The sequence below is a fragment of the Trematomus bernacchii genome, unplaced genomic scaffold (assembly GCF_902827165.1).
Source record: "Trematomus bernacchii unplaced genomic scaffold, fTreBer1.1, whole genome shotgun sequence".
NCBI lineage: Eukaryota > Metazoa > Chordata > Actinopteri > Perciformes > Nototheniidae > Trematomus > Trematomus bernacchii.
The window spans coordinates 5776361-5798741 of NW_022987648.1; the positions used below are offsets into that span (position 1 = coordinate 5776361).

At 40.5% G+C, this 22381-nt stretch overlaps 1 protein-coding gene across 4 annotated transcripts; it reads left to right on the plus strand.

The window, feature by feature from the left end:
* Positions 1 to 145: 145 nt before the first annotated feature.
* On the plus strand, positions 146 to 21162 carry LOC117485811 (interferon alpha/beta receptor 2-like). 4 transcript variants are annotated; one of them, XM_034134514.1, is made up of 7 exons: positions 146 to 315; positions 2647 to 2779; positions 7821 to 7996; positions 8276 to 8409; positions 13891 to 14053; positions 18003 to 18121; positions 20535 to 21162. In XM_034134514.1, exons 1-7 carry the CDS (start codon positions 180 to 182, stop codon positions 20712 to 20714), a joined length of 1041 nt encoding a protein of 346 aa, XP_033990405.1. In that variant the 5' UTR covers positions 146 to 179; the 3' UTR covers positions 20715 to 21162. The 4 variants fall into 4 exon arrangements, with proteins under 4 accessions (XP_033990405.1, XP_033990408.1, XP_033990406.1 ...); XM_034134515.1 differs by having other exon boundaries at positions 163 to 294; positions 7825 to 7996; XM_034134516.1 differs by having other exon boundaries at positions 230 to 294.
* Positions 21163 to 22381: the final 1219 nt, after the last annotated feature.

Sequence of the window (22381 nt, forward strand, 5' to 3'; positions counted from 1 at the left end):
AGTAACTCCAGATCAGACGGCAGGTTCTGACTCCAGTGTGAGACAGAGCGCTCACGCATGATTAGAAGAGAACACACAGGGAGGGACTTCGGGGGAAATAGAAACTCAACTGTTTTCATGATAACACAGTGTATGTTTCCCAACCCCCACGCATACCCCCCTCCCTCCCATCCCTCTATATGTTGTGCTCTCTAACCCTAACCAGCCTTATCTGCCTTTACCTGCGAGCCATACCACGTCCATGGAGCACGATGAAGCTGTGGATGATGCTTCTGATTCTGCTGCTACACCTTGGTAATGCTCCCTGGATGAAAGGTGGGGAGGAATATGGGGTTATAAATCAGGTTAATGTGTGTGTGTGTGTGCGTGTGCGTGTGTTTTTTAAATCAGCTGCCTGTCTTTGTTTTTACACCTTTGGACTGACCTATGTGTGTATGTATGATGGCAGGATCAATGAACGCATGACATTCTGTTAAACATATTTGTAGTGGTGTGAAGTAACTAAGTACATTTACTCAAGTACATTTTTGAGATTCTTGTACTTGAGTATTTCAATGTTTTGCTACTTTGTTCTTCTACCCCACTCCAATTCAGAGGTAAATGGTGTACTTTTGCTCCACTACATTTATATTTTGTATGTAATACCTTTAGTTACTTCACAGATGTGGATGAATGATGTGAAATATAATCAAGTGTGAAATCAGACTTTAGTTCCACCTGGAGTAAATCCACAAGCTACCCTGCAGTATACAAAGTCATTCAAACTAGCTGCACCTTTACCAGCTTTGAGAACACTTTCATGATCAATCATTATAAAACATATCATATATATTATTCTGCATAATGAGTACTTTTACTTTTGGTACTTTAAATATATTTTGATGCTGATTTACGTTTCTATTTTTACTCAAGTTCAAGATCCTCCCATCTCTTCATATGTGTTCGGATTCAGATGCCTATCTTTTATGGGCTCAGAACAGTCTCATAATACACACATGCACACAGAAGGATTCACACTTGTATTTCATGATCCGCAAAAGGACTCACACTTGTATTTCCGGATCCACACTTGTGTTTTTCAATGCACACACAAATGTGTTCCGTTTCATATACATGTAAATAAAATCCAAATACAGAAAAAAGTTTTACATATGTATTTTTGATCCTCACATATTTGTTTTCCGTTTAAAACCGCTGCACCTACAAACACAAACCGCTTTCTGTGCATGGATCGCTGTGCATTCGTGTGTGGGTTTTTTGAGACTCCCCTGACGGTCACCCGATTCGTACTTGTAATTTTTTCTATCTATAGCCAATCAGATGTCTCCTCAATTCTAAGCCAATCACATGAGCGCGCCCCCACGAGGGTAGATTTCTTGCGTTCATGACGTAGCGCTTCATGTACGCATTTTGCGCTGTCCGGAGCTGACAGGTCCATGGAGCCTGCCTGCAGGCGCTAATCTCAGGACACTTCCACTCTCAGTACATTGCCACTTTCCGAGCAAGAAATGCACGCAAATACAAGCCTTTATATTATTAAGGTACAGTGCCACTTTCCGAACCATTAATGAATGCTTGTGTACATAAAAACGGCAGGCAAAACCGTTTTAAATGTGTGTTTCCTGTATGGCAAATACAGCTGCTTTATTTATGTCTGTATGAAGTTGTTGTGAGTGTGGAGGGAGCAGCTACAGGTTAGCTTAGCCTAATCGATCAGTGCACTACGAAGCCAGTGCTAGACAGTGAACTGTCAACGGGGGGAGCCCCGCCGGTCATTATCGGCCGATATTCACTCTTAATAGTTTGATCGGTGCTCTCTATAAAGGCCAATCAGGAGAGCTGGATCTGATCGATATGGACATAAACGCGAGTGAAGTTTTAGCGAGCTGCATGAGAAACTGACGGGCTGTCAGGAGAGAGGGAGGGAGAGAGGAAAAAAGATGATCCTTTTACTCCCGTGTTATTAGCCATATCCGGTCATAGTCCGGTAATTACCTGCTAACGGAAACTCTGCTACACAATTCTTCTTCTTCTTCTTCTTCTTATTGAAACATGACCGGTAAGTTTCAAATTTGTCCGGTAAAATAAATTCTGTCCGCGGAAACCGTGCTCCGGACAGCGCAAAATGCGTATATGAAGTGTCATGAACGCAATAAATCATACCCTCGTGGGGACCCGCTCATGTGATTGGCTTAGAATGAAGGAGACATCTGATTGGCTATAGATAGAACAAATTACAAGTACGAATCGGGTGGCCGTCAGGGGAGTCTCAAAAAACCCACACACGAATGCACAGCGATCCATGCACAGAAAGCGGTTTGTGTTTGTAGGTTCAGGGGATTTAAACGGAAAACAAATATGTGAGGATCAAAAATACATATGTAAAACTTTTTTCTGTATTTGGATTTTATTTACATGTATATGAAACGGAACACATTTGTGTGTGCATTGAAAAACACAAGTGTGGATCTGGAAATACAAGTGTGAATCCTTCTGTGTGCATGTGTGTATTATGAGACTGTTCTGAGCCCATAATCTTTGTACAGGAAATGTTTGTGTTGAGTGTGCAGAATGTAGATTCAGCCCTGTTTGGTTCAAAGTGTCACTGTCCTTTTAAATCCGGGTTGATTTCCTGTCCTCCTGCAGTGGTGTGTGTGTCCCTCCCCGCTCCTTCCAAAGTCTCCATCTCCTCCCTCAACATGGAGCACACTCTCAGCTTCCTGCCGGGCCCCGGGACCCCCCCAGACGCCCGCTTCACTGTCCAGGTCCTCCGCCTCAGGTATTCAGTCGCTGGGCAACATAACGAGACAGTGAGACAGACTCAGCAACAATATACTCAACACCAGTGGTGTAATGTAACTAAGTACATTTACTCAACTACAGTACTTAAGTAGAAAATTAGGTACTTAATTACTGTACTTCAAATATATTTTATACTTTTACTCCACAACATTTTGTTGTCAAATGTTGTACTGCACATGATTTTTGTTGACATATTTAGTTACTTTGCAGATTGAGGTTTATAAAAAATATAAATAGACTACCCAGTAGTGTATACAGTCATTCACTTAAACCCCACCCTCACCACGTACAGCATTGAAGTGATGAACACATTAATGAACCAATAATTACAATTATTACAAAATATCGGGACTAACTGTGCCTTTCTGCATAAAAAAAATCATTTTTCTTTTGGTACTTAAAGGTCCCATGTCATGCTTTTCCGGTTATTACCCGTCCCCTTGTGTGTTATGAAGGTTTTTATGCATGTAAACGGTCTGCAGAGTCACAAACCCTCAAAGTACACCCTGTAGCGAGTAAAACTCTAACACAGTCTATGCTGCCCCAAACGCCTCGTTGGAGTTTTCTTCCTGGGTACTGTGACGTGTGAATACCCAGAGGCCACACCCTCTGCCAGCCTTTCACGAAACAAAGCTTCACAAACCTTTCAGCGATTCATGCCGGATATGTACAGCGTAGGGCACTGAAGAACGATGCTGTTCCTACTTTGTTTGGACCAGCGGGAGATTCGGGTACACAACCTGTAAGTATTCATTGTTGTTTGTGTATTTATGATGTTTAAAACAAACAAGGTATCTACCACGACTGTTTAAATGGGTAAACGTTTTTCGGGCTGCTAAGTTGGGATCGCGGAGAAATGCTCTCCGCAGACCCATTCTCACAGCGTTATAAACATTTTTCTTACTCAATATCAAGCCACACTTATTGTTTTTACTTCAGCTGTGAGTGTTTGTGTGTGCTCAGGATGAGTTTTGCTTGTTCTCGCTGTATCGCCGACCCGGAAGCCTGTCTGCTCCTCGCAGCAGCTCACGGCAGCGGCGAGCAGCAACGAGCCTCGCAACGAGCCTCGCAACGTCCCGACCAACGTCCCGACCAATCAGAGCACACTGGGCTCACAGGGAGGGGGGGGCAGGAGCTCCAACAAGCCGTTTAGGACAAAGAGTGAATACCTGGTGAATACACATACTTTACAGAGATGCTGTATGAGAAACCAATGTGAGTTTGGAAAATTGCACAGTATAAATCTATTTTAGTATACCTCAACAATGGAATTATGATCAGTAGAAATGGCCATGACATGGGCCCTTTAAAGTATATTTTGATTCAAATATATATATTTTTTTACTCGGGTACAAATTTGAATGCACTTAGTACTTGGTGGAGAAACCCTTGTTGGACACACAGAGGTCAGACGCTTCTTGTAGTTGGTCTCCAGGTTTGTGAACATCTCAGGAAGGATTTTGGTCCTCTCCAAATCCTTAAGGTTTTGAGGCTGATGCTTGGCCTCTCGAAGCTTCAGCTCCCTCTGTTAAGGAATAATTCTTCTAGATATCTAACCTTTTGCTCTGTGACGTTTTATGATCTACTCTGACGTCTGTTATCTCCTTTAAGGAAAGGCCTTGGTGCCATATGTGTTGTTGTTACCAGTTTGTGACCGGTCAACTTGTCTGGCACGAATGGTACTTGTTGTGAGAACGCTGAGGCACTTCTTTATCGGTGTTTGTGATGTGATTTGGATTCACATCACAAATCACGATGTGAATCCACAAACACAATAGACTCTAAGATGTGAAATCTTTGAGGCCATGAGTGTCGGACGCAGGTGGTTCAGTGTTCCCAGCTGTTTAGTCTACTCCTTCAGAGATGTTGATTACTCTCTGTGAACCAGTTAAAAGGTCTAGCATAGAGAGAGGCTCTTCAGAATTGACGTGGCAACTCTGCCGTGAAGTCAGAACCTCTGACTCTTTGACTTGTGATGTGAATCCTCCGGCCGATACTCTGAATAAACCCATCAGTGTTTGACATCAAAAGCTCCAACTCTCACCGTGTCTCCTTCCTGAGTCGGTGACTCCCAATGCATTGCTACACAGAAGTTTCCCCCACACCCTCCACAGATTTTCTATGGGATTAAGGTCCGGAGACTGGCTAGGCCCCTCCATCACCTAAATGTGCTTCTTCTTTAGCCACTCCTGTGTTGCCTTGGCCGTATGTTCAGGGACATTGTCCTGCTGGAAGACCCCTCCATGACCCATTTTCAGTGTCCTGGCTGAGGGAAGGAGGCTATCGGCCAAGATTTCACGGTATGGTCCCGTACATCCTCTCCTCGATGCAGAGAAGTCCTCCTGTCCCCTTAGCAGAGAAACACCCCCAAAGCATAATGTTTCCACCTCCATGCCTGACGGTGGGGATGGTGTTCTGGGGTTATAGTCAACATCTCTCTTCCTCCAAACACGGCGTGTCGAGTTGATGCCAAAGATCTCGATTTTGGTCTCATCTGACTACGTCGCCTTCTCCCAAGCCTTCTCTGAATCATTCAGATGTTCATTGGCAAATTTCAGACGGGCCTTTCATGTTCTTCTTGAGCAGGGGGCCTTGTGGCGCTGCAAGATTTGATCCATTATGGTGTAGTGTGTTACAAATAGTTTTCTTGGTGACTGTGGTCCCAGCTGCCTTGAGATCATTAACAAGTTCCTCCCGTGTAGTTCTTGGCTGATCCCTCACCTTTCTCATGATCATCAATACCCCACGGGGCCAGATCTTGTGTGGAGCCCCAGACCGAGGGTGACAGATGCTCATTTTCTTTTTCTTCCATTTCCGAATAATGGCACCAACAGTGGTCTCCTTCTCACCAAGCTGCTTTCTGATGGTCTTGTAGCCAATCCCAGCAGGTCTACAATCTTGTCCCTGAGGTCCTTAGACAGCTCTTTAGTCTGGCCCATGGTGGAGAGGTTGGAATCTGATTGATTGATTATGAGGACAGGTGTCTTTTATACAGGTAACAAGTTGATATTAGGAGTACTTTCTTAAAGGAAGAGGACTTACAGTATGTAACCGGTCTGTGGGAGCCAGAATTCTTGTTTGTTGCAAGGGGATCAAATACTTATTTCACACAATTAAATGCAAATTAATTTATATCTCTTATGATCTACATTTCTGGATATTCTTTTTGATATTTTGTCTCAAGTAAAATAAACCCACCATTAAAATTATAGACTGTTCATTTCTTGGTAAACTTACAAAATCGGCAAGGGATCAAATAATTATTTCCTCTACTGTATGTTGCATTCAACCACATGTTTAAGGTTGTGCTCATTTGCCTTTATATACAGATGGGTAGTTGAATCTACAGTAATGCATCATATTCTATCTAATCATGTTGGTAGCTTTGTTGCTGTCCTTTGTATTTTTTAAAGTAAACTTTTCTTGAGTTTCTGTTCTCAGCTTTGTGACAATGCTTTCTCCAGCTGATCTCTTTCAGCTGAATTCATCACAAAGATTGAAACAGAAAGGTTTTGAAAAACTGTCATCCGAAAACTATCTGTAAATTAAATCAGAACAATGTAGTGGAGTATAAAGTACAATATCTCCCTCAGGAACCTAAGTATTGAAGTTGTACTAAGTTTCATTCTACTATTGATTCAAAGTTTCATTTTTGTTTCTTTTGAACCTTCCTAACTCTTTGACTAAGCACTTTCCTTTTTCAGTAACTGTGTACTTGTAGCAATAACATAACAAGTGTGAGTTCCATGTATCAGGATGACTCATGCAGTGTTTGTTATCTGTGCTAAGTATAATACTCATTACTCATTACACTGTGCTGAAAGTCATGTTTTACGATTATACATTATCGGCCCCCTCTTCGTGCTGCAGATAGCTATAACAAGCTTTCCCCTCTGGGGCCACTAATTTAAAGGGGACCTATCATGCAAAATGCACTTTTGTACGTCTTTTATACATGAATATGTGTCCCCGGTGTTCCAGGGAACTCACCAAGTGTCAGAAAACACAACCCTCTCTATTTTCCTCCATACCCAAATCTCTAAAAAAAGGGGCGGCAACGGATCTGATAAAAACTGATCCAGATTGTAACACTGTCCTGACGTCAGGACGGTGGCGCTACGGCTATTGGGCCAACTCCACCAATCAGGAGGAGACATTTCATTATGATTCTACTTGTGATAGTCGGACATGACAACCTGTGCAGCCCATGTATTGATTCCATCCGATAGCTGCTATAATAACAAACAAAACGTCTGCCTGCTCTCCACAATGATCAATAACAGCGAACGGATAAGGTACAAATAAACAGAATCACACGAAGCCTGGTTAGTGTTGCCTGACTTTATAAAGTGTGTTTTTTTTTTATAAGTGTGTGGTTGTAGGCAGGCATGACGAGACTCTTCAGTCGACCCATGTTCAGGGGAGGTGGGTTTAGTTTCCTGCACGCCTCGACGTAAGAGAGACGTAAGCGACGCCGCGTCATAGCTCCGAAGCTCTTGCCTCTAGACCGACAATTTTTTGGAGCTGGAAGTGAACCACATTCCGGAGCTATGACGCGGCGCCGCTGCGGTGTGAACAGGAAAAACCGGCGCTTTTCCAGCTCCAGCTCCGAGCCGGAGCTGGAAAAGCGCCGGTGTGAAAGGGGCAAAATTGAGCAAAATGAGGCATGGCTAAAATGCATGATCTGTTTGGTATTTTGAAAAAAAAAAAAGTATAAATATGCCTTATATAGGTATGGTCCTACACTATATTATTCAAATATAGCATGATAGGTCCACTTTAAAAGAAGCCCGTTCGCCACTAGAGTTTTAAAAATGGCGACCATTTTCCAAGATGGCCGCCATTTCAAGCCAAGTGAAACAGTATTTTACCACAGAGTTTGTCAAACACCAACTATAATCTTATTTCCATGTTTAAAAGACATACCATATATTCTATTAAATCTAATATACTTTGTGAATATAATATATATATAAATAATCTATTATCTGCTGCACTATCTTTCTCTCCCTCTGGAGGAAGAGCCAGTGGAGACTGCTGGCAAAGTGCGCACAGCTGACGGCCGGACAGAAGTGTAACCTAACCCGAGCCTTCAAGGACCGCTATGAACAATACCAAGCCCGGGTCCAGGCCTTCACACCCAGCCAGACGTCCAACTGGACCGTGTCGGGGAAGTTCCTGCCTCTGACAGACAGTGAGACACACTCACATTCATACTGAAGATTTAAAGTTACACACAATCAAACAAAAAGTCCTGAGTTGTTCTGACTGCAAGGTAGACATATGATAACCTGATGGGTCCAGATAAAGATATGAAGTGCACATTACAGTAGCTTTCTATTTATTGGAAATGTAGTGTCCAACATGTGAATGCAGGACATCTTTGCTTCAGTATTTTTACTTTATGATTATTTGACCTGCCATGAATCTCCCAGCAGTAGACTGACAGTAAGTGAGGTTCATGTCTCTGCAGCGGTGCTGGGACCTCCGGATGTGTCTCTGTCCGGCTGTGGGAACTGTTTGCTTCTGCGGCTCGGAGCTCCTCTAGCAATGGAGTTCAGTCCAACATACAGAGTCCACGTGCAAAGGACCAGGGATGGTGTACAGGTAAGAGGTGAACGTAGCCTCCAGGTCTAAAAATATCAATCTAAAAAAAATATCTCAATTGCTAGTTTAAAGTCTTGTTTAGCCCAATTTGGTAGAAAGACGATAAAGCAGCATATGCTAACGATATAGAGGTGTAGCAGTCTTTAATCTCTCCCCAGCTCCACCCGTTTGCCTAAATATGGTCTTCTGGGTCCTAATACCAAATGTAAGGTGTTTATATGCCAAATGTAAGGCTTCAAAAAACCACAAACCAACAGGTAAAGTAATACTTTGTGCAACACAATACTATTTGCAGTGTTAGCAGGTAAAGCTTACTAAAATTAGAGATCTCTATTTAATGCAAAAGGTACAATGAGTAGGATTGTCCTAAAGACTTTGTTAATCCTCCTACAGTACGTAAATAATCTCTTTCACTAACCACTCCAGGAGAGGGCTGGAAAAAATGGAGGTCGCAGCGCAAAACAAAAAACACACATATATATATATATATATACATGTATATACATATAGTGAGGCGAAACACCTTGCTTATTATTTACTGAGTTGAAACTGCTGGATGAAGCCATTGTGATGTTGGGTGTGCAACACCAATGAGAGCAGAGCTACGTCACTGCCTAGCAAAATGACGGCCCCGCCCACTTTCAATTAAAAACAAATAATTTAAAGTAAAAGGAAAGATCTGTGTCTTTAGGACCTCGACGAAAAGCATAGGAAATGAGACGCAGTCAGTCAATACATGTTATGCTATACTAATCGCATGCTATGATGTTAACGCCATTCATCAAAGTAAACAGTTGTAATAAAAAAAAAGTGGTAACTGTAGAAGCTGCATTGAAATATATAAACCACTGACAAGCCAAAGAAATCCCAGTTAAGTGTTAAGGCCCGGACACACCAGTCCGATTTTGGGAGTCAGAGGCCGTCAGAGGCATTCGCGCATTCGCGGCGCCCTACTCAGGTTTGTGTGTCCCGCACCGTCGTCTCTTTACGGCACCTTTTCACACCTCCGGACGCCTCCCGCGGCCGATTCAACATCCGGAAAGTCATGTAAATTTTGCAAGAAGTGGCCATTATTCAGATAGTGTTTCTGTCTGCCCCTCTATTCTTTTTCCCATTATCCTCCACAATCTGCCTAGAAGTATTTTAACGTTGTAGCTGTTCAAGATGGTCATTTTAAAATGTGTTAAAAATATACTGTTAGTAGTTAAACCAATAATAATGTGCGGCTGCTACTGGCAGTTATGTAGGCACATTTTGTATTTTTTATTATCGCTGTGTGATTAAAAGAATAAACACAAATAGCAGGATAGGCAATACAAAACTTTATTTCGTACCTTGATACTACAGCCATTGATAACACAGCATTAGACATATTTGGCTAATTCTTTTTTTTATTGTATTACACACTATTTTTATCGTATTGTAGTCGATTGTTGACATTGTACAGTTCTTTAGACATATTTGCTATATCTTATCCCACTGAAAAGGCACTGCACCGACACCGTTAAAATATTGGCATAGTTCATCCCTGTGCTGCTTGGCTCGAGCTGGATTATTGGTGGTGTGTGGCAGGGTGGCCTGCCCTAGTTCAGGGTCTTGTCTCCATCTTCCTGGGACAGTGCCATGATCGGGTCCTTCCTGGTCAACAACTCCCGCCATGTATGCGCTACAGTTCTCTGTGCGCAGGAAGTTGTGCAGACCACAGCAAGCCCAAACAATGGCCTCCACTTTGGCAGTGTCTTGAATGTTTATGGTTTTGAGAAAGACCCGAAAACGGTTGGCTAGGATGCCAAAGGCATTTTCTACCACCCTCTGAGTGTACATATATGTATATGAGTGTACATATTAAAATTGACCAGTGCATGAAAAACGATGTTTTTGCCTGCCATGTCTCGCCTTAATGAGTGAGACACACCGGAGTTGAGGATCTGTGGGGTTTGTATGTGGGAAACACTGTTATTTGTATGACAATTCACGTGGCGGGGGGTCGCCAATCTCTGGCACAGTGATTTTGGGGGTCGCGGGCTGAAAAGTTTGGGAACCCCTGGACTAGAGGAACATGTACCCTGATTTGTTGTTCTCATGCAGCATTCAGATGTCTTGTTCACAAGTTGTAGAGGACCCACACCGAGAGTTGGTTTCCTGTCACACAGCATATAGAATGTTGTTTCTCGCCCCCGAGTGTGGCTTTGGTGGCAGATTAGTTTTTGTTTTAGGTCTACATGCATCTGCTCAATGGCACTTTGTTTTTCAATGCAGATTGCACCATATGCACAATACCTATAGCATAGAATGGGCATTGGGCATTCAAAAGTAAAACATAGTGCAAGGAGAAATAGACATATAATAGTGTAAGACAATGGTGCAAGGGACACAGTGGTGACAAGTCAAAAAATGGTTCCCTTTCTTCTTTAGTTTAATTCTACATGTAAAGATTCCCTTGCTTTTACTGCCAACAATGCTGGCTTACTTTAACGAGTGATGAATAGTAATCTTGACAGATGTTTTCAGAACAAGTAGCCAGCATTTGCTAATTCTTATGCTATATAGACTTTCAAAAATATTCTTGATTGTCTTTATAAGCTGTATTATCAAATATGTTTTGCGGCTCCAGACAAACCTTGATTGGCAAAGGGGGGAAAATGGACGTTTGATGGTAAAGGTTGCTGACTCCTGTTTTAGGAGGATGGCCCAAATAAAGCTAAAGTGCAAAAAAGCTAGCATATTAATCCAATCCAATCCATTTTATTTCTATAGCACATTTAAAAACAACAGAGTTGAACAAAGTGCTGTAGTGTACATCATCAACTCAACTGTATAAAAACATAGCATAAATACATAAAAAACAGACAGGAGGACATGAAACAAATGTAAGACACGAGACAATGAAACCAGATCAGAAGCCACAGACTGAAAAACTCTCCTACATGACGTAAAAATAATACAAAACACTAGTAAGATAAAAACCCACATTTAAAAGCACAAGTGTCATACCTGTCCTGTAAATGCAAGGGAAAAGAAGTGGGTTTTTAAACGAGATTTAAAAAACAGGCAGAGTTGGAGCAAGTCTAACCTGGAGGGGCAATTCCTTCCATAACTTTGGAGCTGCAACAGCAAAGGCTCTGTCTCCTCGCTGCTTTAGTCTTGATTTAGGGACTACCAGAAGTAATCTGTCAGCAGACCTATTAACAGAGATTATGGATCATTTTGCCCCTGTGCCATGCATGTTTACACCTTTTATTTCAGGCTGCACATGCTCAGATGATATGAAACTCAGAATGCTATGAAAGGTCGTCAGGATAATGAGTGAGACAGTGTGCAGGCGTTTCTCTGGCTCGTGTTTTTCATCCTTTGTGGCTTCACCCACGTCTTCCTCACACCGGCTCATGTTTGTCTTTATTTAAGTTAAAACAACTAGTGAAGCAATTTATATATGACATTCAGCAGGCATGGGTAGCCTTTTATTTTCTTTAATCAAGCATATGACTAAAAACAACCAGTCATACGGTAGAATCACAGATGAACTACTTGTTTTCACTCTTCAGTGATTCAACCTGTTTTTGCCTCTTTGCATTTCCTGTACTAACACCTGTGTGTGGCAGCTCTTTCTTGGGGAAAAAATACTTTGACACAGGAAGTGACGTACTGTATAGGCTTTCCCACATCCACTGACACATATCTGGAATTGTACTTCCCAGAAATGTATAGTTACGATGAGCTTGTACAATTTTATTTTTATTGTTGTTTTTTGTATTTTTTTTATGTCTTGTAAATCGCAGTGTTGAGGAACCTGCGATCTAAGTTTTGCATACATTACATAATCACACCGTAGGTGTATATGTTAAGGCAATAAATCTTTGAATATTGAAATATTGAAACAGTGACAGCTGAATAGAAAAATAAGTAAAAAGCGCCACCTACAGAGACAGTTCTCTTTTAGTAACTCTTCCAACTGACAGAATAAATAGGCCACAAAAAGTGACTGATGAAAATGTACAATTGAATACATTTCTTTGAATACAAAATGGTGGCAGCATATTTTTGCCATAAAACCATGAATATTTTCTTACAGTTTTTTTATATAAACTGAAACATGAGAACATACTTATCGTCTTTCTTTACAGTTGTGGAAAGGTACATTAACAGTACTTGAGTACTTTCATTTCATTTATCTTTAAATTAAATTTGAGAAATATTTAGCATTTGACTCTCAAACATTAGAATATTTAAAGCTATACTTACCACCTACATACTAATGCATCCGGAAAAAAATACTTACAATAAAATAACAAACACTAGAGACAATAGTTGGTTTGACCCAGGCTACCTTTTTATTACTTATAGTGTAAGTACCCACCCAAACTACAATATTGTTTGTTTTTTTACAATATTTTATTTTGAAATGTTTGAACAACACTTTGAATCATTAACACACAATATGGTTATTTTTTTGTTATGTTTTACTTCAAAACTGATATAATGGATATATCAGGGGTACTCAAACTTTTTTATTAAAGGTCCACTTGTGAACTTTATACTCCCCCGGAGCGGAGCAACTACGGCGCTCTATGCATGGGGCCCCCTTGAGGGGGTTTCCCGACATGTCGTTGCAGTAAATTAAAGGGTGTTTCATGTTGTCGTTGCTGTGGACCTTCTTAATCTACCTTCTTTGGGGGCCCCCTTCTGGTCCAAGCACTTGCCTGCCTTGCCTGTCGGCAAACGGCCCCCCTGTAATATACACACACACATTCAATACATACATATGTATGTATGTATGGCTTGAACTAGTGGGAGAAATGGCACTGTTTGTCTGTAGCCAATGCCTTGAACCTCGGCAAAAAAGGCATTAGAAGCATTAGAAAGTCAAGGTAAACTTGCGGTTAACTTGCGGTCTGCAATGCGTGTCACGCTCGCGCACACAAGTAAATATATATGCACGTTCATTCTCACAATCAGACACGCGTCAGACACAAGACGCGCGTACACAATGATGTACATATATTTATCAGAATCAGAATTTTTTTTTTTTTTTTAATAATGGGACACAGGGTTCGGTCCGGATTGATTTGCAGTTCGGTCCGGATCCTTGACAATAACTGCAAGTTCCATAGGGGCCAGACTATATAAAACAAACATACTGTGGGCCGTCGTATAGCTCAGTTGGTAGTGCTGACGGCCCACCTACTGGGGCTTGGTCCCTAAGTGAAGGCCAGGTTCGAATCCGGGAATGCGCTCTGACTACCCATTTTATAGCTGTCACTCAAATAAAGGCACCCAAAAAAAACATACAGTACTTAAAAGTGAAGATGTTCCATTTCTAACCCTGTGTGTGTGTGTGTGTGTGTGTGTGTGTGTGTGTGTGTGTGTGTGTGTGTGTGTGTGTGTGTGTGTGTGTGTGTGTGTGTGTGTGTGTGTGTGTGTGTGTGTGTGTGTGTGTGTGTGTGTGTGTGTGTGTGTGTGTGTGTGTGTGTGTGTGTGCAGTTCAATCTGAGCCTGCCTTACAAAGAGGAGACAGTGATCACCTACCTGCAGCCAGGTGTGGAGTACTGTGTGACCGTCTCCATCTGGTCCTCCTTCAACAAAAACACCGTCTCCAGTGCTCCTCACTGTGCTTTCACCAGTCCCCCCCCCTCCAGGAGCTCATGTACGTAGCCTCATTCTCTCAAACAGACACACAATAGAATGGTACAGGTAATCCTCAAACCCAGAAAGGAGTTAGCGTGTTACTAACGTTTTTGGTTGGAATGCCTAAAATAAGGTCTGTGGTTAACACAAGCTGAATAGATTTTAACGTTTTGTTCTACATAAAATATGTCAGCAAACTTTCCAATGGTGAATGTCTGAAGCTTCTACTTGTCATAAAAAACGGCTGTTGCTAACAAGCGACTAAATAAATGTGTATCACGCAGAACATTAGCCGCCTTTAGCTCACCGATGATGCATACAACCGTGATGATGTTCATTTATAGCACCGATGTCCCTCCCGCCCCTTATTGTACCCTGAGGAGGCCTCTGCTCGGGTGCTGTGGGCGTGTACAAACTGCTTGATTGTCATCTCCCTTTCTCTCCTGTTAGTATAGAGTGGCGAAGTCCCTCCCCTTCCGGTTGAGCTCCATGGGACCTTATTTCGGAAAAGTTATGCATTGAAGTCAATGGAGAGAGAAAGATTATCTTTCGATCCCGTTTGAATTGTGCCACGAATTACACATTTGATGTTTGTCAATTTAAAAGAAAATTTTACAAGTCAAAAAAATAAAAATGTGTCGTAAAACTGTAAAGTAACACTTTTTTTGTGTGAAACCGCTCAATGAACTACATCTCCCGTCTCGCACCACACACCAAGACGGACGTCACGTTGGTACATTTCACTTCTTTCTTTCAGAATGAGGTGAAAAGTATTAAAAGAGGTGAAAGTCACTACAAGTCTGTGCATGTTGAGAGCTGTATACACACAAGGGGAGTTAGTCGGTTCCGTAAGAGCCAGCATGCGGGACCGGGATTCTGGGATTTGTAGTCTTTCTAGTTGCGTATTTTTCATAGTCTTATATTTCAACAGTTTTACGACAAACTGTGACTTTTTTGACATGGAAATTATTATTTAAGATTGACAAACATCATATGTGTAATTCGTGGCACAATTCAAACGGGATCGAAAGATAATCTTTCTTTCTCCATTGACTTCAATACAAACTTTTTCCTAAATAAGATCCCATGGGTCCCACCGGAAGGGGAGGGACTTCGCCTCTCTATTGTAACACCTCTAAAGGCCAGACAGGAAGTACTCACATCTGTTATGTTAGTAACATTAGTAACACTTTACTGTAAAAAGAATGTGTTACACACTCAAAAATATGAAACATTTATCTTTAATTTTATTTGTCAACAGGTTCCACGTATGTATTAAGTTAAAAGATTACATTAAAACAATTATTAAGTTCATCTTACTTAATGAACTTGTTTAACAGGAACACAATTGTCAAATATTACTGACCTTAAATAATACATATTCAGAGGCAACATATGTTATGCTAGTCCCTTCAACATCTTATTTGTAGTAATAAAATAATGTATTTGAGTTAAAAAATTTGAATATTATATTTTCATCCAATTTATTTTTTACTAATTACTTTAACATGTTTGTAGTTCGTCAACCGGTTCCACACAAATTAATTTGTTTGTAAACCCTAACATTTTGGTGCATTTACAATAAGTAAAAAAACATTTATTGCACTTGCATGAAAAAAAACATTTGAGTGCACTTCCAAAAAAATAAATAATCCAATTTCATCAACAGATCTGACACAAATTGGTAAAAGCGTCAACACATAAACCATCTGGAGGGAGAAAGGGAGGTGTCTTAGTTTGCAGAACAATAACATCAGATACAGGCCTCTGACTCAACAGCTAGGAAATTAGGGATACACAATGTATATTGTACTGCTTAAATTGTCTCTCAAAGAGTATAGGGTTTGTATGAATGGAAAGTCCTACATTCGAAATCTTACATTAATACAATTTTATTAAAAGTAGTATCAAAACACACTTAAGTACAAGAAGTGAAAATGCTTATGCAGAACTTTCAGAAACTGAACTTTATATCCTCAGATATGAGATCTATTAAAAGGGGGAAGTGAATGGTTTGAATATGCCAGTGTTCCTCTCCAGTGTGTGTTACTACTGGTTAAAAGGCTGAAAGGGGAACTGAACTTGAGTGTTAACGGTTCCTCACAGAGATGTAAATGTGAAACACTTTGTAAATAAACACTTTATAGGCCCTGACACTCCAAACCAACATCAAAGATCTGGTTTCAACAGAGCCGACTGTGTTGCCTCTCATTACTGCGTCTTGGCCAAAAAGTCGCACCTGAACACATCAGAAAGACGACAGCTAACAATCAGTCTGTATTCGGCATTTAAAAATACAAAGTGAAGGCCTATCAAGTGTAATGCATCTTGATAGGTGGCGGCTGGTGGAATTTTTTCTAGGTAGGGCTGTGCCACATGCAATCAATTTCAGCAAACATCCCAGTATGACTTAATGCAAAAAAACTGGAGTTTTCCGTGTTCATTTACCAGTCTTACATTTTAATGCCTCCATAAACGATTTAATCATTTGATACTGAGGACTATGTACAAAAACTTAAAAACAATGGCATTAGCAATAATTGCATACATATATGTATGTAGATATATATATATATATATATGATGTATATAATATATATATATATATATATATATATATTACAGAACAACGGTATAATCAACAGTAATACAAAAAGCTGAAGATTTAACAAACTAATAATGATTATTCTTATTCTTAAAATCAATGTGGTGTACGTCTTTGACGTGCCTTTAAAAATGGTGGCGGTCTTCAGGTGCTCCTCCAGCACAGTGTGCAGGGAGGAAACAAAATCCACCAATCCCCTGAAAATGCCAGGGTTAACTGAAGGGTCTGTCTCGTCATGCCCACGCAAAGCCAACTCAAAAGCCCCACAAAACGTCATTATTTTGGATAAAATGCCTGTTTTTATCCACCTCCTCATTGTGTTCACCGCAATGTTGTGGCCGTCGTCCAGCTGCGTAGCAGTTGCTTACTTGGGGCGATAAAATAATTGCCCCTCCGGCAATAGTTTTGAGGACGCTGATTGGCTACATTTTATGACACATGTTCATATCTTGAATCAGCAAATTGGCTAACCTGCTACAGAGACCCGCCTCTGTGGGCCGATTTCTCCCATCGCCCCAGCACAGTACTTCAGTCATACAGTGTTACTAGGAAAAGCATATATTTTGCACGAATTATTTTAAAATCATATTTTACACATATTTCTGGGTGCATTCCATATTTTAAACACAAAAATATTGACAATATATATAATTAATTAGTATTATTATTAGTATTATTATTATTATTAATAATAATGTTTTTGTGTGTGGTTTAGGGAGGGTGGCGCCCTATTTCCCCCTATAGGCCAGCCGCAACTGCCTATATACTGTATATGAGCTGTTCTCTTGGTACACCATTATTCAAAGCAGCATTGCTGACCATTTTCACACCAGTCCCACTCACCACTTAGCTTTATTACAGACAGCCATGTGGTTGTTTAAATATCTAAGTATTATAATGAATACATTAGATTAAAAATGACAACAGACTCTGTGTGGGGCCTCTTGATTTTAGTTGTAGTTTAGTTGTTAACGTCCGTTTCTCTTCCTGTGTGCTGATTCGCTTAAGCCAATCAGTGTGGTTTATTTTGCCGAGGAATCACAGCAGTGGCAAAAAGTGCTGTGGTGCTGAACACACCACAAAAACATGGCCGACAGATGCACGTAAACATATCCAAGTTGTGTGCAACATCTGTGGCTGTCAGGTTATTTCTCTAGGATTCTCAACTGAATGTGCTGAATTTGCTAAATGTTCGTGCAATTTGAAGGCTTCTAATCTTTCCACAGGTCATATGATTTGTGATAAAAAATAAATCCCAAATTGGGATCAATAAAGTGTATTTTATATAACGAGAAGTGTACAATATTTAGAAGAGATATTCAGTGTGTGAGCGTGATACATGTTGCTGTTCTACCGTTCACAGATGTTGTGATTCTCGGCCTGCTGGCTGCAGTCTGTACTCTGGGGCTGCTGCTCATTCTACTGCACTTCTACGGTCTGCAGGGATTTGAAGTACTGAGAAAATGCCTATCTACAACTCTGGTAACAGAACAATCCCATGTTCATCTTGGCTTTACATTTTTCACTCAAAAAAGTTCTAGAAGTTTATCAAGTGTCTTTTATGTGTTGTCCTCAGTTATCTAGATCTGTATGATGAATTGGTTTCCAAAGAAGCTCAAACTTTGATTATTAATGTTCTGATAAAGCATTTGATTAGGAAATGAATCGATATGTCAAACAAAATAATATTATCAGCAACAATGACAATGCTAACATTTGGGGTTTAGCAAGTAAATGTTAAGTATCTTAGTTTAGCATGCTAGCATTATCTCTAACCACAAAGTACAGCAGAGGTTGATGAAAATATTTCTGGTGGAGCTGGAGGTAAAGTCAGAGTATCCACCCTCTCACCCTCCTTCATACTTGAGATATTTCAGTGTTGACCAAAGTGGTGCCTATGCCTGGCGACATGCAGCTAGCATCGCTAAGAACAACAATGTGGACAGCTGCTAGTTTCAGCTTTCCCATTGTAAGTGTTACAAATTCCTATGTAATACAATATACATAAATAAATCTATTGAACCATTAGACTTTCTGCATATTTTGACATGTTAGCAATCATTTAGGTACGTCACTGCTGGGTCACACCAGGCAGATAATAGCTGTGACGTCCATCTTAATCTTTAGGTGTCACCTGTTTTTGGAGTCTAGATGTGTTTGGACTACAGGCAGATATGTACTGAGAGTCAGTTTAATATGCAAAGCCAGGGGCTTTTGCCGAGCCTTTCATGGAAACTTCCATCAAGACATCAGTTCAGTGTTCTAGCATCTCCTTTTTCGTTTTCAGTCAACCTCCAAAGGAAATTTCCATCACAATACTGTTAGGTTAATTGTTAGGATCTCTATCCAAATTTATAAGATGACTGTCAATATTCATCACGTATTTTTTATGTTCAAATAACCATTGGTGTAAAGTAACTTAGTAGATTTACTAAAGTACTGTACTTGAGTAAATACATGTTGAGGTACTTGTAATTTAGTATTTCCATTTGTTGCAACTTTATACTTCTACACCATTCAGAGGTTAATTGTATACTTTTACTCCACTACATTTATTTAATACCTTTAGTTACTTCGCAGAATTGTATTAATGATGTGAAATATAATCATCTCTTAAATCAGACTTTAGTTACACCTGGAGTAAATTCACAAGCTACCCTGCTGTATACAAAGTTACACCCCAACACGTGCACTCCGCTCTGCATCAGCCAAACGGCTCGCTGCGCCCTCACTGTGAGGGGGACCCAAGTTCCCATCAGCAAAAACACGTCGGTTTGCTATCCTGGCTCCATAATGGTGGAATAAGCTCCCCATTGACATCAGGACAGCAGAAAGCTTACACATCTTCCGGCGCAGACTAAAAACTCATCTCTTTCAACTCCACTTCGAGCAATAAAATGAAAAACAAAAAGCAAAAAACAAAACATAAAAAAACTAAATAAAAAGCACTTGTATACTAACTAAGCACTTACATACTAAGAAAGGACTGGCTTATCTAAAGCCTGTTGAATAGCACTTAAAATGGTTTTAAAATCACTTTGGATAAAAGCATCAGCTAAATGAAATGTAATGTAATGTAATTAAAACTAGCTGCACCTTTACTAGCTTTGATAACACTTTAATGATCAATAATTATAATCAAAACATATCATATACATTATAATTATCATCAATCAATCTGCAGATCTGGCATCAAAATAATCTTGAAGTACCAAAAGTAAAAGTAGCCTACTCATTTTTTTAGGGGGGAGGGATGTACTTTTCTTTTGGTAATTTAAGTATATTTTGATGCTAATACTTTTGTACTTTTACTTGTAACTTTTGTAGTTCTACTTTTACTTAAAGGTGGGGTAGGTAAGTTTGAGAAACCGGCTCGAGATACACTTTTTGTTATATTCCATGGAATGCTCTTATCATCCCGATAGCAATGAATATCTTAAGTGCTTTGACAAAAAATCCATAAAAAAATGTCATCTGTGGAAGCCGTAATACTGTAAAAAGCACGACCAATCATTTTAGCCGGCCCGGCTAAAATAACTGGATGGCCTACCTGCCTGTCAGCCTTCCATCTGTGCACAAACTTATCTCGTGCCCTCATTGGTCATGTGCGCGTTCGTGTGTGTTGGAGGAGGGGCTCTGTAAGGAAGTGGCAGATTTTCTCCGGTTGTGTATTTTCAAATTCTACGCACTCGAGCTGGTTTCTCCAAAATTACCTACCCCACCTTTAAGTACAAGATCTGATTACTTCTCCCACCTGTATACAAACTGTGATGTTCCGTAGGCTCATATTAACAGACGGTGGTATTGTGGTAATTGGTTGAGCCACATGAACAACCCTCCTGAGACTCTGGCACTGTGAGCAGCATGTAACTGTCTCTGTCTGTCTTATCTCCAGTCATACATCCTCTTGCCATGCCAGTGTTGCGGGGGTGCGCCCATTGAACAGTCAGCTCAAATGTCTGCTGTGCAGCACCTTAAAGAAGGCTCTGCTGACTGCCTCCTGACTGCACACAGGCTCCTGAGGAACACCTCTGATGGGGGAGAGGAAATCCATGGAGAGGGCAGTGAAATCTAATGTGTAAAGGTGACATGTTGGGGAGGGACAGGACGTAGAGCTTGTCTAGGTTGATGGGATTTAGCTAAATGGTTTTTAGAAAGAAAAAGTCTATATTCTACTATCACAGTGAGATATTTTTGTAAATTGTTATAATCCTGTTTATATGCCAATATTTCTAATTTTCCTGGTGGATTAAGTTATGTCACTTGTATAACCTAGAGAATAACTAGCTGGTGTAGGGACGATCGTGTTGCATGGAACTCCATCTGAGATCCAGTTGTGTAAAAAAGGGCACAAGAGATAGTTTATTATGCATTACTTTGAGTATTAATCCTGTATACACCTGTATTACTGTAAAGTAGTATCTTTGCTTTGCTTAATCCTGTTGTCTTCCTTATTATATTTTTCTCAAAAGTAGCTTTGTATCAATCATTACTGTGATTACAATAAAGAAATTATGAATGTCTACTGGATCCTGTTTTAAGTCAACATGTATTTCCTTTGCTGCTATAGAATAGCTCACATATACTGTATGGTATTGTTAATACAAGCTTGATAAACAAAACGCACTTGCTTTATAGCTGGGGCTGTCCTTAATCCAGAATGCTTCCTACTGAAAGCTCCGGGAAGTGGCTGTGGGCTGCATAGATGGTAAAGTTAACATTTGTGTAGACAATGAGGCTTAAATCGGTTGGATTTTTACCTGATCAGAAGCGATTTTTTTGATGTTTCACCTCTGATAAAGAGCATTTTTTCTCAAAATACATTCATGACAACTTCTCAGAGAGCACAGATATGTGGAATTTGTTTTAAATGTGCAGAAAGTTTTGATCATAAGCAGAGATCTTGCTCAAACACTTGAGCTATGAACATCCAGTGTCCAACAGCCTTGATCACTCCTGAATAATTCCTTAAAGGGGACCTATCATGCAAAATGCACTTTTGTACGTCTTTTATACATGAATATGAGTCCCCGGTGTTCCAGGGAACTCACCAAGTGTCAGAAAACACAACCCTCTCTATTTTCCTCCATACCCAAATCTCTAAAAAAGGGGCTGCAACGGATCTGATAAAAACTGATCCAGATTTGAACACTGTCCTGACGTCAGGACAGTGGCGCTACGGCTATTGGGCCAACTCCACCAATCAGGAGGAGACAGCCACGGCCATTGCCGTTCGAAAGCGCTGGAGACGCTGTAGTACATATGCCAGGCCTGTAGATGGTGCTGTTCTCACAGAATCAGCCCTTGCAAAAACAGGGGTAAAAAAGTCCAAATTGAGCGAAATGAGGCATGGCTAAAATGCATGATCTGTTTGGTATTTTGAAAAAAAAAAAGTATAAATATGCCTTATATAGGTATGGTCCTACACTATATTATTATAATATAGCATGATAGGTCCACTGTAACTAATGAAAGGTGCACTATTATGCTTTTTGGGTTTTCCCTTTCCTGTAGTGTGTTATAGGTTTTTGTTGGATGTAAATGGTGTGCAAATGCTAAAATCCCTGTCTCCCAGCCCCCCCCCCCCTGCCTGAAACGACTCCAATGGACTAATTTGTTTACTTCTGTAACATGATGACATCACTATACCACTCGCACTTGTATTGGCTAGCGCTCCAAAACATTGTACGTGATAGGCTAAGGGGCGGGACATCTCTGAAGTGAAAGAGAAAAACAGTTGGT

Bases quoted from the DNA above. Each gene is read 5' to 3' on its own strand.
- LOC117485811 (XM_034134514.1), top strand. From the start codon at position 180: ATGTTGTGCTCTCTAACCCTAACCAGCCTTATCTGCCTTTACCTGCGA. The intron at 8,410-13,890 runs GTAAGAGGTGAA...GTGTGTGTGCAG, and splicing joins GGACCAGGGATGGTGTACAG to TTCAATCTGAGCCTGCCTTA. The intron at 14,054-18,002 runs GTACGTAGCCTC...TACCGTTCACAG, and splicing joins CCCCCCCTCCAGGAGCTCAT to ATGTTGTGATTCTCGGCCTG.